This window comes from Heterocephalus glaber, unplaced genomic scaffold, assembly GCF_053883595.1.
Source record: "Heterocephalus glaber isolate CG9 unplaced genomic scaffold, H.glaber_assembly_v1.0 deba00001586, whole genome shotgun sequence".
Classification (NCBI taxonomy): Eukaryota; Metazoa; Chordata; class Mammalia; order Rodentia; family Bathyergidae; genus Heterocephalus; species Heterocephalus glaber.
In genome coordinates, this window is record NW_028258364.1 from 1,793,528 (window position 1) to 1,807,754 (window position 14,227).

Genomic DNA, 14,227 nt, shown 5'->3' on the forward strand with positions numbered 1-14,227 from the left:
GAGGAGGAAGTTACTACCACAGAAAGCCTGGGCAAACCAAGTCTTCCTCAGTAGCCTGTTACAAAGGCATTATATTTCTCACAGCAATTTGGTAACTGTTGCTTTTTTGACAACTTGAATTCTTGTTTCCCTATAGGTGTAATTTTCTGGCAATGTGTTCTAAATATGAGTTTAGCTGTGTAAAACTTAATGAGTCATACATATTTCTACGAATGCTACTAATTCCTATGGAATTAAAGGCAAAATGATTCATTACTGGGCCAGGGATTTAGCTCAGTGGTTCCGCCGCTTGCCCCACAAATGGAAGGACTCGAGTTCAATCCCGGGTACCAAAAAAAAAAAAAAAAAAGATTCATTACTCTCCAAAACGGGAATTTGAAAATCTAATCCTCTGTAGACTAAAAGTTAAACTTAATTCTCAAATGTAGGACTGTCTATTTCATAGGTCTTTCAGATTTTCACCAAGTCATTTGAAATTAAAGCTTTATTCCCTCTAACATTTTACCTTTAATAGTAGACTCTTGTTATTTTAAGGCTTTCAGGTAATGCAGCACTAGATAAGTCAACCAAATAAAAGCTTGGAAATGACAACTAACTTGAAGCTACACAAATGGACCACCATTTTTGAACTTAGAGGAGTGGGAGCAAAAGAAAAGGCAAGGAATATAAAAATAGAAAATAATGTGTTGCTGAAAGGAAAAAAGAAATTGTGATTAATCACTTAACTTCGACTTGCCTATGACATATCTGTCTACACATAGAATAAAGCCTAAAACTCCTGAAATGCAAACTCATTTAAAGGAAATGAACGAGTGTGCAAGACTTGGTCCTCCCTCTTTTCTTTAATGTTTCTCACCATCTCCTTCTTTGTGCTCCTGCCATACTGAATTCCTCCAGGCCTTTAGTGAATCCTCCTGGCTTCCCTCCTGTACTTTTGAAAGCACCATATTCTTAGGCCTTCCTTCTAAGCCAGGGACCAGCAAAACCTAGCTAGTTCCTCTCCTGTACTATGTCACCAAGCATCACAATTGTTCAGGAGTGTGCTCCTGTGTTCATCTCTGTTTCCACACTATCCTGGCACAGAACTGGTGTTCAGCACCTTTTGCTGAATGAATAAGTTGATAAATATTTTATCTAACTACTGCACAACAAATTCATGGACTTTTTTCGAGTTTGTATGTATTTATTTCCTGCTATTTTCCCGGTCTGCTTTGAAGATATGTGTGAGAGAAAGGAAGAGATGTTGCCTTAAGGCAATACCCAAAAAAGACAGATGGGAATCCAATCATTCATTCAGAGTTCTAAAAGTAAAAGTTATGACTCAGATGTGCTCTGATGTTAGAGGATAGAAGCAGAGATTTCCTGGAGAAATTTTTCAGATAATTTGTCAACTAAAATCTGCTATTAGAAAAAAAAAAGAAATAAAATTTATGTAAAACTTTTCCTCCAACACCCCCCCCACTCACAGAGTAGATATAAAGTTATATAGTTCAAAGTTCTTATAAATCCAGTGGATGTGATAACATTGACCTGGAAAAGTGGATTAAAAGAATGTTTTCTTGCCAAGGAAATATTATCCCTATCCATTGTCTCCCAGGCTTCTGTCAAGGTCCCCTGATGCATATTAATTGCTAGGTGTGATGGCTTCTATTAAGTGGAAATCCTTTCATTCCCCATCACAATTCCCTCCCTTGCCTCTTCTGCTACGTAGATTAACAATAAACAGATTTCTTATAAGCTCAAGAAAGCCATGTGATTATTTACAAGTAAACAATAACTCTTCTGGAGAACCCAAGATTGGTTTGAAAGAAATGGGACTCAATAGGCCAGCCCGAGGACTGCATTGGATGTTTTCTGTTACCCATGTCTTATTTGCCTCGCCTCCGCCCTCTCACAGGTGTTATATATTTCCAGTGTCTGGCTTTTAGTCAGACAGAGAAATTGGTTCAGAAGAAATCTCATAAAAACTTAACAACTTTCAGAGAAGCAGAGGTGTCCCTCCATGTTTCCAAGGCTGTTTTGAAGATTTCTGATTAGCAAATATTATGCAGAAGAAAAACATAACAAAACAAATATGATACAGGAAAAGAACAAGGAACTACCAGTCATTGATCTGTAACTGTCATCTGAGTTGGCAGGAATTCTATGAAAATTAGTCTACAAGGAGAGCAGCAGTGTGGGTCTATCATGCATATAGGTATTCTTTGGCAGGTAAAAGAAATAAGGATGTTTTAAAACATCTTTTTAGGGTGAAGTTTGGAAAATTCTTTTCTTCCCAAATCTATGTCAATGAATTTTTAAATAAATGTACTATCTAGGTTAAAGTCAGAGGATCAAGCTATGACAAAAAGATCTTGCCTTAGAGTTAGACAACCTGTATTCATGTCTCAGCTCTTCTACTCAGGACTTGTGACTTTGGCCAAGATGACTGGGCAGTCTAAGGCTCAACTTACACATTTATACAATGGGATAGTGGTAGTATCTTCCTTTTAGGGTGGGTTGTGTCTGCTATAATACTTTAAATATTAATAAATTTTGAACTTTAAATAGGATCACTAATCAAATTGCATGACAAAAGAAAAATCTATTCATAATTTAAACATCAGCCATGCACATGGCATCAAGTGAATTCAAGGAAAATACAGAACAATTCCTGCTTACAATGAAATTTATACACACAATTCCCTGTTTTTAGACAGGCCAAACCAATATAGTCAAAATGGTCATATTTCCAAAATTGATATACAGATTTAATGTAATCTGAATCAAAATAAAAGTAGTATTCCTCACAGAACTGGAGAAAACAATCCTAAAATTCATATGGAACCAGAAGAGACCCAGAATAGCAGAAGCAATCCTGGGTAACAAGAACAAAGCAGGACATATCACAGTCCTGGACTTGAAGTTATATTACAAAGCTACTATGATAAAAACTGTATGATGCTAACACAAAAACAGACACAAAGATCAATGGAACAGAGTAGAGGATGCAGAAAGAACTGCAAGTGCGTTCAACTCTTTTATCTTTGACAAAAAGGCCAGAAACATACACAGGAGGAAAGATAGTCTCTTGGGGTCTGGGGATTTAGTTTAGTGGTTCTGTCGCCTGCCTCACAAGCACAAGGTCCTGAGTTTGACCCCCAGTACCAAAATAAATAAATAAATAAATAAATAAATAAATAAAGTTGGAAAAAATGGCTATCCACTTGCAAAATATTGAGTCTAGAGCCGTATCTTTCTCCATGTACTAAACTAAAATCAAAATGGATCAAATAACTAAATGTTAAAACAAAAACACTTAATCTTATGGAAGATAAAGTAGGTAAAACTCTTGAAGATGTAGGCATAGGCAAGGACTTTCTAAACAAAACCCTGGTTGCACAGGAAATAATACTGAGAATCAACAAATGGAATCATATCAAATTAAAATGTTACACATAGCAACAAAAACAAAACAAAATAAAACAATAACCAATGGAGTGAAAAGAAAGCCTACAGAATGGAAATTTTTTTGCCAGCTATTACTCAGACAGAGGACTAAAATGTAGACTATATAAAGAACTCAAAAATATTAGAAACCCCAAAATAAAAAACCCAATTAAAAACTGAGCAAGTGAAGTAAATGGGATTTTGATAGATGAAGTACAAATGGCCAAAAAATTCTGAAGAAATGCTGGACATCCCTGACCATTAGAGAAATACAAATTAAATCAACACTGAGATTCTGTCTTACCCTAGAAAGAATGGCCATCATCAAGAAATCAAATAAAAACAAATGCTGGAGAGACTATGGAGAAAAAGGAAATCTTCTATATCATTGGTGGGAATATAAACTAATACAACCATTATGAAAACCAGTATGTAGATTCCTCACAGATCTAAAACTAGAAATTCCATTTGACCCAGGTCTTGAATTAAAGGTATCATAGTAACAGTGATACATGTATACACATGTTTATAGCAGCACAGTTCATAATAGTTAAATTGTGGAAGAGGCCTTTATGGGCATTAACAGATGAAAGGATAAAGAAAATGTAGTATTTATACATAAGGGAGTACTACTCTGCTATAAAGAAAGGTAAACTTGAGTCTTTTGTAGGAAAATGAATGCACCTTGAGACTATAATGTTAAGTGAAATAAATCAGACTCGCAAACTTAATATAGCATGAGAAATCCAAAATATAAAGAACAAAATAAAAGATAGCTAGGTGTTATTTACAGGTACCAACTTCATACTAATAATGTAAACATTATGTACTGTAAATATGAACTAAAATTTTTAAAAGAAAGAAATGCATACACACATATGTAAATTTATATATACATACATAACACACACGTTTACATGTATGTACACACCCACATGCATATGCATGCACACTCATATGTATTTATGTGTATATATGTATATATATAAAAACAAATGGGCAATAAGTGAAAAACAACAAATAAGTGATAAAGACAATAAAAAAAAGCTCATTCTAAAGCTTTAATAGTTACGGAAAGAGTTGGAATTTCTAACAGACTTTGAAGGGTAGATAGGCTTTTGATGAATGGTGACAGCTGAAATGTCATGCTATACAGGGAGTAAATTAAAAAAACAGACTAGGGATGGAAAAGCCTAAGTATGAAAGGTTCTAACAAGCCAGTTTAACTAGTGTAGGGCTCGTGTGGTGTGCTAGGGTTAATTTCAGTGAAAGGATAAAACCCTTTAAATTTCAGATTATAATTTTGACTTTATAGTGTCTTCATGGGGAGCTACTGAAGAAATATGAGCAAAAGAATGACATGATAAAATGGCTTTTTAGTAAAAACAAGCCTGGAGTTGTTCATCATGTATTAAACAGGAGAGGCTAGCAAGTGCAATACCAGTTATAAGATTTTTTTTTTTTCCAGTACCAGGAATCAAACTCAGGACCTTGCACTTGCGTGGCAGGCGTTGGAACCACTGAACTAAATCCCCAGCCCCACCAGTTAATAGATTCTAACAAAAGGGTTACCCAATTATTCAACACATTACGGCAATGTAAATATATAACAACCAGCTCACTCTGGCACTGAAAATGACCACAGTCTGAACTCCATCCTTCATTGTTATTTGCCTATTTGTCACCTCTACAGAGATGCTCCATAGTCACCTCCCCTGCCTATCTAAAACCCGTTTATTTCTCTACAAAGCTTGTCTTCCCTATCAAAATATATTACAATTTTAATCCTCTAGGCCGAAAACCTTGGCAATCATCTTTGACTCTGCTTTTCATATCAAAATCTGTATCAAATTTATCTGAATATTTTATTGACTTTAAAAATGTCGCCAGAAAGAACCAACTGCCATTGCCACAAGAGCCATGAGATTTCTTAGTTTAATAAGTAGCAAAATGAAATAAACATGCCTTTTATAACTTATTAAAAATAATAGCTTTAATGTTTACTTCCTGATTTTATTTACAGGAACATTTTAGGGGCATGCCCAGCAGTAACTGATCTGTGGCTCGTTGTCAAATCCTACTTTCATCACTTACTGTTGATGTGATCTTGGGGAAGATGTTCGGCTGACCCAGCACCATCATCCTCTCTTAGCTGGATACAGAAGTAACCTAGAGCTTGCCATTCTTGTTCCTCTCCAGCATTATCAATGAAGTAGCCATTGTGTGGCTTTTCAATGTCATTTCATGCCCTTTCTGTTTAGGGTGTATCAGTGGCTACCAATCTTACTCAGAGTGAAAGCAGAACCCTTACAGTGACCCACATGGTCCTGCACAATCTACCCCATGTCTCTCTAGTTTCTTCCTCAGTCTCCTTCCATTTCCTCACTCTGCCCCATATCCTGGCCACACTGCTGTCCTTTGAATCTATTCTCTGCCCAGAACTATCTTTTCCTCGACATCCACATGGTTTAGCCCCTCACTTTCAATAGCTGATGGTGTAAATGTCACCTGTTTATTGAGAACTTGGGCTTCTGGCTTAAGTCACTCTCCTTCCCAGTACATTCTATCCAGCATTTCTGCTTTATTTTTGCATACATTGACTAGACTATACAATTTTCTTCTTTGTTTATTATCTCCCATCACTAAAATGTAAACTTCATGATATCAATTTCTGTGTTGTCCTCATATTTCTTGAGCTTAAAATAACACACACTGTTTTCATGTCTGCATGCAAGATTCATACACACACACACACACACACACACATACACACACACACACACCCTCTCCCTTTCCAAAAATCAATTTTACAATGTACTTAAAGCAGACATCATGTCAAAAACTTATAAGAGACCTAGAGATCACAAACTGCAACTTCTTTGCTTCCAAAGTAGCAAATCACCTCTCTTTGGTCCCTGGAACTCAGAAATCAACAGTCTGTGTCCCAGATTTTATAGCTTCACGGGTGATGTGTGCTTCTGTCCCTGCAGCCGAAGGCCTCTGGAATAATTATTCCCATGCAGTACAGAAATGTTGCTCACAGTGTGTTTTGATTATACACATCTAGTTTTTAGTACACATCAGATAGAGTATAAGACAAATTGGCTTTTGCTGACTAGTCTATAGTCTTTTTGAAACTGCAGACTTTACGAAACTTTCCCTGACTGAAGATTTACCAGTGCACCACAACAGAGCTAAAGTTCCTTTGCAAGGAACCCTTGGTTCTTCAGAGCAGAGTTAGTTATTTCTTCCTTTGTGATCTTGCTGTGCTTTGTGAAGCATCAACTCTAGCACTTATCACAAAGCAGTCGTTAGTTTTATGCATCTTTCTCCCAGACAGGCTATAAAATTCTTGAAGGTGGGGTCAATAGTTAACATTTTAGCCTTGGAAACTAATATAGTATCTTCAGAGTACAGAGTAGTGGTGTAATATATTTTTTATTGAAAGCATCTGTTTATGTATGAGTCTCCATTAAGAAATCATAACACGCTTCCAATTCTCAGAACACAGCCTACGACGAAGAATGACCAAAGGCATACCCTAATTTATATTTTGTCTACAAACCAGAAATGATCAAGTAGGTGTCTCAACACATTTTTAAGGAGCTATTCTGATTCAGTGTATTTTCTTTTTATTCATTTTATAGATGAATACTTCACCCATTCCATTTTGGTTATGGATCAATATTATTTTGCCTCTGTACAAAACCTTAGGGAGAAAGCATTGTATCTTCTCCATTCATATAAGGTGTTTTTGCTGGAAGTATGGAGTACATGTCTTTGATCTGTTGAGAAGGTTCTGTTCTACTTCTAGTCTCCTGATAGCTTTTACCATGAACAGCTGTAGAATTTAGTCCAATACTTTTTCTGCAACTACTGACAGGATCATATGGCTTTTTCCTTTTCTCTGTTAAAATGATGACTTCTGGGGGTGAATCTTCCAATGCTGAACCAACACTGCCATCCCTATAAGAAAATCACTTTCTCCATACTGCCAGATCTGACTTCTAACAGTTTGCTTTGTTAAACAAATTTCTATCTATATTCATACTTTTTTCTTCTATTATCTTTATCCAGTTTTAGTATTAGCACAATGTTGATTTCCTAAAATGAGGGGAGAAGTATTCTTTCTTTTTTCTGCTTTAAATGTTTGATATAATTTATCAGTTAAAATGTATACAAGCCTGTTGTTGTCATATAGGTAGGTTTTCAAGCTAGGAATATTCTTTCTTTAATAGGTGCTATTCAAATTTTATATTTCCTCTAGAGTTAGTTTCATTAATTTGTCTTCCAAGGTACTTCTTAGAACTTGTCAAATTTATTTCAAAAAATATTTTTGTAATATGCTTTCTGTAACCTTTTAAATTCTGTAAAATCTGTCGTAATGTCTCCTAGATCTTGATATTGTAGTTCAAAAAATGTATAATTGATATTGTGTAATAGGAAGTAAAGGTCTAAAGGAAGAGGGGAAGTGGGAGGGGTAGGGGAAAGGAAAAAAGGGAAAAGAAAAAATATGAGAAAAGGAAAAAAATGGAAATAAAGCATAAATAAGGAAGGGTGGAGGGAGTGAAGGGAAGGCAGGGGAATGGGGAAAAAATAAGAACCAAGATATGTCATGTAAAGGTACAAGATCCGAATGATGAATGTAACTGTATTTTATATCTAAAATGTACTAATAAACTTAATGGAAAAAAATAAAGTGGATTGATGTCTAATAAATAATTATAATTCCATGGCAGAATTTTTCAAGTGAAAATTGAGGCCTCCAATAATATTTCCTACATTTGCACATTGCTTTAAACATCTTATGCGTCAAATTAATATCTTGAAATATTAACTGATGACCGCTCCCTTAAAGCATACACTTTATTTAGAACTAATTCTTTATCTGTTCAGGAAGCTCCATATTTTGCCTTGAGTTTAACAGTGAAAAAAAAGGGGAAAAATCAGCCCCTGTTAAACTCTTGAGTTTCAAAACAGATTTTCTAAATTCTAGAGATATCTTTTTTTTGGGTACCAGGATCGAACTTGGGACCTTGTGCTTGCAAGGCAGGTGGTGGCACCACTGAGCTAAATCCCCAGCCCTTCTAGAGATATCTTGAAAACCAAAACTTTGACTTGCAAAAGCTAGTGTTTAGAAAACATTTTTTTTAATTTTAAAAAGACTAATAGTTGTGCAATTTATTTAGATATGCTTCAAAAAATCACATGGGTTGATGAAAATGGGCAAATTGATGCATAGATACATGATAAACATGTAAAATGTTAATGACAGAATTTAGTTGATGGGCATATGGGTATGCACCATAAAATCTTTTCAGTTTTGCTGTATATCTGAGATTTTCACAATAAAGTGTTAAAGAAAAAAGCTGAGTCAGGGCAAAAAAAAATTATATCACAAACAACTGATAAAAATTTATATCATAAGCAACTGGTAAATGATGTCACTATAACCTATCCTTGCCACTTCTACCGTCTTCCCCAGAAGAATAAATAAAGGTTTTATGGCCTGGGGAAATGAAAAAAATCAGGGAAAAATAGTAATAAATGTTGGTTAGTCTCCATGAAGAGAAAGACTTACGCTCCTTCTTCTAGTGACTTATCCATCATCTATCAAGCTGCCTAGCTTGAACATCAAAGAGTAGAAAGAGCTTTAACCTTATTCCCAGGGTTGAGTCTGGGGAAGGCACAAGTCTTGGGGAGAATTTCCCTATACCACCACTGCACACAGCTGCAACATGAGATGGTAGCATGGCTAGGTAGAGAAGTCTCTGAACAGTTCAATCTTAGAGTGGCATGGAAGCAAAGCTAGAAATTTTCTGCGTTCCTAAGAAAGATGAAAAATTCTTAACTGAGGTTCAAGGGATTTAAGAAGGCTGCATGGTAAAATAAAGGAGGATATAGTATAGTGTTTACCACACTTACCTAAGGATAGGCAAGCACCAGATATCGCCCCTGAGAATACAGGCCAATGAAAAGTCCAAAGAGGCAGGATACATCAGTGCTAACGGCAATATACAATGGTGGATTATTGCATCCATGATGCCTCTACCCTAAAGTTGCTAGAAAAATACAGGATGCCTAGATAAATTGAAATTTCAGATAGATTCCACCTTTTTTTTGATGTGTCCCATGCAATATCAGTTGTTTATCTGAAATCCAAACTTTAATGGGCATCCTGTATTTTTATTTGCTGCTTCTGACAACCCTACTCTACCCAGATCATTTCATAATGTTTGCTCCACAGAACCTGCATGTCATTAGGAGGAGGAGGAGGGAGAAGAAATTCCAAATGTGACTACAATGAAAATAAAATTACCCAAGAAAACATCAAAATAATTGAGATTTCCTACAGTCAGCCAGATTAAAATATTTTCTAAGGGTTGAGATGGAGGTTTTAGATTGAAAATAAATTCAGTTTAGAAAACAAAACTATAATTTTGTACAAATCAGTTCTGAGCTTTGAAATATTGTATTTGCTTCAACTTTAATTCCATAACACCCCTGTGAGGTGCTGGAAAAGGCATCTTTGATGTTAATGAGGATGAAGTTTAAGTTCATAGATGTTAAATAATTTGTCCAAAACCACTAAATCCACACCAAAACTCATTTAATACCCCTTGTTTATTCCTTCAACAAACCTGGACAGATATAACAGCCAAGAAATTATTGAACAAGACATCATTCTCTTTAACACAGGAACCTGAGTCATTAAAAATATAATTTAGGAAATTCACGGGACTTGAACTTTATTGAAGGGTAGGTATGAAATTGATACAGGGGGGATAAGATGTAACTCCCAAACCTGCTAGATATTCAAAAAGCTAGTTTGTGTTCTCTAAAATTGAAGAATGAATTCTAGGAACAACGGAGGTTAAGAGTAGAAAAAATTTATTGGGAGAAAGAAAGCTTCTGCCTAAGAGAGACAGAAGGGGAACTGGAAAGTGGGTTGCCCACTCATCCCACTTTTCAAAGATGTTTTATACACCAAAACCATGTGGTGAGGTGGGTACAAAGTGGGACAAAACTATAAGACCCAATGGAGATTTACAAGGTGGCCTGAGGTGGGACAAAAACATGACCAACCAATAGGATTACAAGTACAGTCACCCAGGCAATATAGATTAAATAGGGATCAAATAGGAAGACAAATCACATACAAGGAATTTCCCATTTAGAATATCAATCACTGCTATCTATCTCTAGGGGAAGTACTACTTCTTTTCCTTTTTATAACGCTAACCAGTAAATGTGCCTCAATTGTTCTCTGTGTTAGCTCCTTGCTGTGTTGGCTCCTAGAGGGCTGGTCCCTTCTAATGGCACACAACACATCTAATTAACTTACCTATCTGGAATAAAATGGCTTGACTTTTGAAATCATATAAAACAAAAATCTGTTAGTTGTACTGGTAATTTTCCCATTGATGAAACACAATACCCAACACTCACAAATTAAAGGAGGACAGGTTTATCTGGCTCATGGTTTCCAGTGGGATTCAGTCCGTGGTTGGCTGCCTCCAAGGCAGACACGGCATGGTGGAAGGGTATAGAAAAGAAATGCTCCTCACTTCATGGTAGTCAGGAATCAGAAAGAGAAGGGAGGAGCTGATGATAAGAATACACACTTTCAGGTGAAACTTACAGTGACCTACCCTTCAGACCAGGCCACACCCCTGAACATGTGACCTTTGGGAGACAGTTTAATCTACACCATAACATTCTTCCTCTGGAACCCAAAGGACTCTTGTTCATCTTATTATGCAAAATTCATTTAGTCTATCTCTAAGAGTCACCAAAATCTTAACAATTCTAGCATTGCTGAAAAGTCTAAGATCTCCTCTGAGATTCAAAGCAAATTCTTAGCTGTGAGCCCCTTGAAACTCCAAAAGAAAATTAAACACTGCTGACATACAAAGATGCAGGGTAAACATTCCCATTCCGAAAAGGAGAAATAACAGAATAAAAATTAATTGAACCAAAACCCATTAGGTCAAACATTAAATCCCATAGCTTTGTGTCCACCACTAGGGAAAGGTTGTGTCAATGTGAGCTCCAAAAGGCTTGAGTAGCCAGCTGTAGCCCACATGGCTTCGCTGGTTCCGCTCACTGCCTACAGGTTTCCTCAGGAGATGTTACACATTCCTGGCTTCTCTAGCTTCCTGTGACTCCTCTCTGAATGTTCAGATTCACTCTCACACCTTGACTCAATGCACTCTCAGGCCTGTTCTCTTAGGCCTTCTTTAAATCTAGATGAAAACTTCTATGACTCCATAAATCTTGCATTTCATATGCCGAAAACATTGCGACATATGGATGATGCCAAGGTCTGCTGTCAGATTCAGCAGTAACCTGGGCCACTGGACCATTGCAGCAGGGGCATCTGAGTATCTCGGTAGCTGAACTCTGGCCCTAGGTGGCCCTGAATGAGCTTAGCTCCCTGGTGCTCTCTTCTCCAAGCAAAGTCTTTCAAAGTTGTTTACTTTTTTATTCCACTGAACCTGAAAAGGATTGGTTTTAACAATTTCTGGGGAGGTTTAATACTACTTTCCTATTGTCCTAATGCAAAGTTCTTGGCTTCTTTCTAATGCTAATCTTCTCAGCAAGCATTTCCCTTGGGCTCTAACTTTTCAGGCACTTCCCTTCTGGTGAAACTGCAGAACTTTTCAAATCATTCACCTTTGGTCTCCCTTCATCCCCTTCTCACTGTAGATTTGCCTAAAAGCAGCCAGCAGTACATAAACCACAGCCTGAACATTGAACTGCTTTGAAATTCCTTCCACTAGATCAGTTAGTCCACCTTCTTTCAATTTAGCTTCACATAAAGTCTTAGTACACAGGAAAAATATAGACAAGCTTTTTGCCAGAGTGTAACACACACTGTCTCTAGGCCAATTGCCAATAGAGTTCTTATTCCCAAATGAAACCTCGTGAACCTGGTGGCCTTTGAAGCAAAGGTGTTAACCAGAACCCCCCCCCCCCAATAGCCTGCACCTGAACTTTACCCCCTTTCCTCCCTGGACTGCTTATTCAAAGTGATAAGTTAACCAGCACCTAGTTTACCTTGTGGTTAAGAACAAAGGACAGGACATATCGTGTCTTGTGGTTAGGAACAAAGGACAGGACATGTTATATTGTGGCCCTAACCATAAAGATAGGAATTTCCTGCCTGATCCCCAAAATTGGCTCTAACTTGCAGTCTGCTTCTGTACCCCTGTGCTTGCTCAAAAATGAGATCATGACACTTTTCCCTTTTAAAAACTGGGCTTCCCTGCTTGATCGGTACCAAGGAAGATGGGAGCAAGAGCTTGTCCTTGGTTGCTGACTATTAAAAAGGACTCCTTTAATTTGGACATTTTCATGGTGTGATTTTTTTTTTTCACTGAGACAGCTATAACAGCCTTTACTTCCACACTCCCATCAGTATTCTGTCCTTCTAAGTGCCAACCAGAATCTTAACATTCATTCTAAGGCTTCTCTAGCTACCTTTTCCAAAACCATTCCAACCTCCTGCAAACAGTTCCAAAAGCTTCTGAACCATATGGTCAGGCATAGCAACAGCAACAACCCCATTCTTAGTATCAGTGACACCACTCCCAGTACTGATTTTCTGTATTTGTCACTTTCCCATTGGTGGGACAAAATAACCATCACCTGCAACTTAAAAGTAGAGAGGTTTATATGGTTCATATTTTCTAGTAGAATTCAGCTGACGGTTGGCCAGCTCCAGGGCAGAAGGAGTATGATGGAATAGCATAGTGAAAGAAAACTGTCCATCTCATGGCAGCCAGAAAGCAGAGAGAGAAGGGAGAAGGCAGAGACAAGAATACGCCCTTCCAGGTTATGCTGCCAGTTACGTACCTCCTCTGACCAGGCATCCCCTACCTGTGAACATGAGGCTTTTGGGAGATTTTAGGTCTAAACCATAACATCAGTTCTACTACTTCTTGCCTGGAGATTAATTTCTTTTGCCAAAGACTAGTGATCAAAAAAGAGAAAAATAGCCTTCAAAAATTATAATCCTATTTTTGAATTTCAAAACAAAAATTTTCTCTCTGGGGAGGATAAATCTCTGATCATTTGATAACAACACAGATCACTTTGTTTTTCTCTTGTTCTTTGCTCATGTGTTGATTTTAACTTCATTCTTATAATACTTATTGATTATGAACTGTGAATCAGATAACTCTGCCAAGTCCTACAACATAAAGATGAGCAAGACATATATGTCTCTTACTTATTTTCTGGTTTTCATCCCACTAATGATGGAATCCTTTCTGTATCATCTTTGTCAAATGATTGTCCAGATTAGCTTAGATACCACTGGGGAAAGAAAACTAAGTTCTTCTTAAGGCAATATGTTTCAAAACATGCCTATAGATGAAGATACTATTTTTAAGTGACAAAAAGTGTAATTATAAAATTAATAAAGAACATGTACACATAAGACAATATGTATCAGAAACTTTCAATGAGGACTTTAAACGCATCAAGAGTGTTTTTTTTCTAAGAGAGCTTGATTCAAAAGAAAATCTCCTAATAACTGCAAACATTTGCTAACTCAATTTTTGTCATGCTAATGATTGAAACCAGAGTCATGCACATGCTAGACAAGTGTTTGATAACTGAGCTACATTCACATCCCTGATAACACATTTTTAATAACTAAAGAAAATGTACTTTCAAAAGTAATTTGTATAGCTATCTTCTTCATTGTAAAAAAAATTTGTCTCATATTTTTGCAACCTATTCCAGAATTCCATAGGAAAAGATAGTTGTGTATGGTGGTACCTTGGTTCAT

The 14,227-nt window shown here is 36.7% G+C and overlaps 1 protein-coding gene across 4 annotated transcripts in view; it reads right to left on the minus strand.

Moving 5' to 3' along the window:
• The window catches only part of Tnip3 (TNFAIP3 interacting protein 3), a 62,916-nt gene that overhangs the window by 34,603 nt on the left and 14,086 nt on the right, over window positions 1-14,227 (minus strand). The window contains exon 1 of one of the 4 annotated variants that reach the window (XM_087193249.1): window positions 10,879-11,029. The exons of 2 other annotated variants lie outside the window; for them this stretch is intronic. Coding sequence is in view for 1 of the 2 variants with exons in the window: in XM_087193246.1 (XP_087049372.1) it covers window positions 5,524-5,571 (48 nt within the window). In the remaining variant the exon portion in view is untranslated. Of the gene's footprint in view, window positions 1-5,523; window positions 6,011-10,878; window positions 11,030-14,227 lie in introns of those variants that run through there. One more of the 4 variants, XM_087193246.1, reaches the window with a different exon arrangement.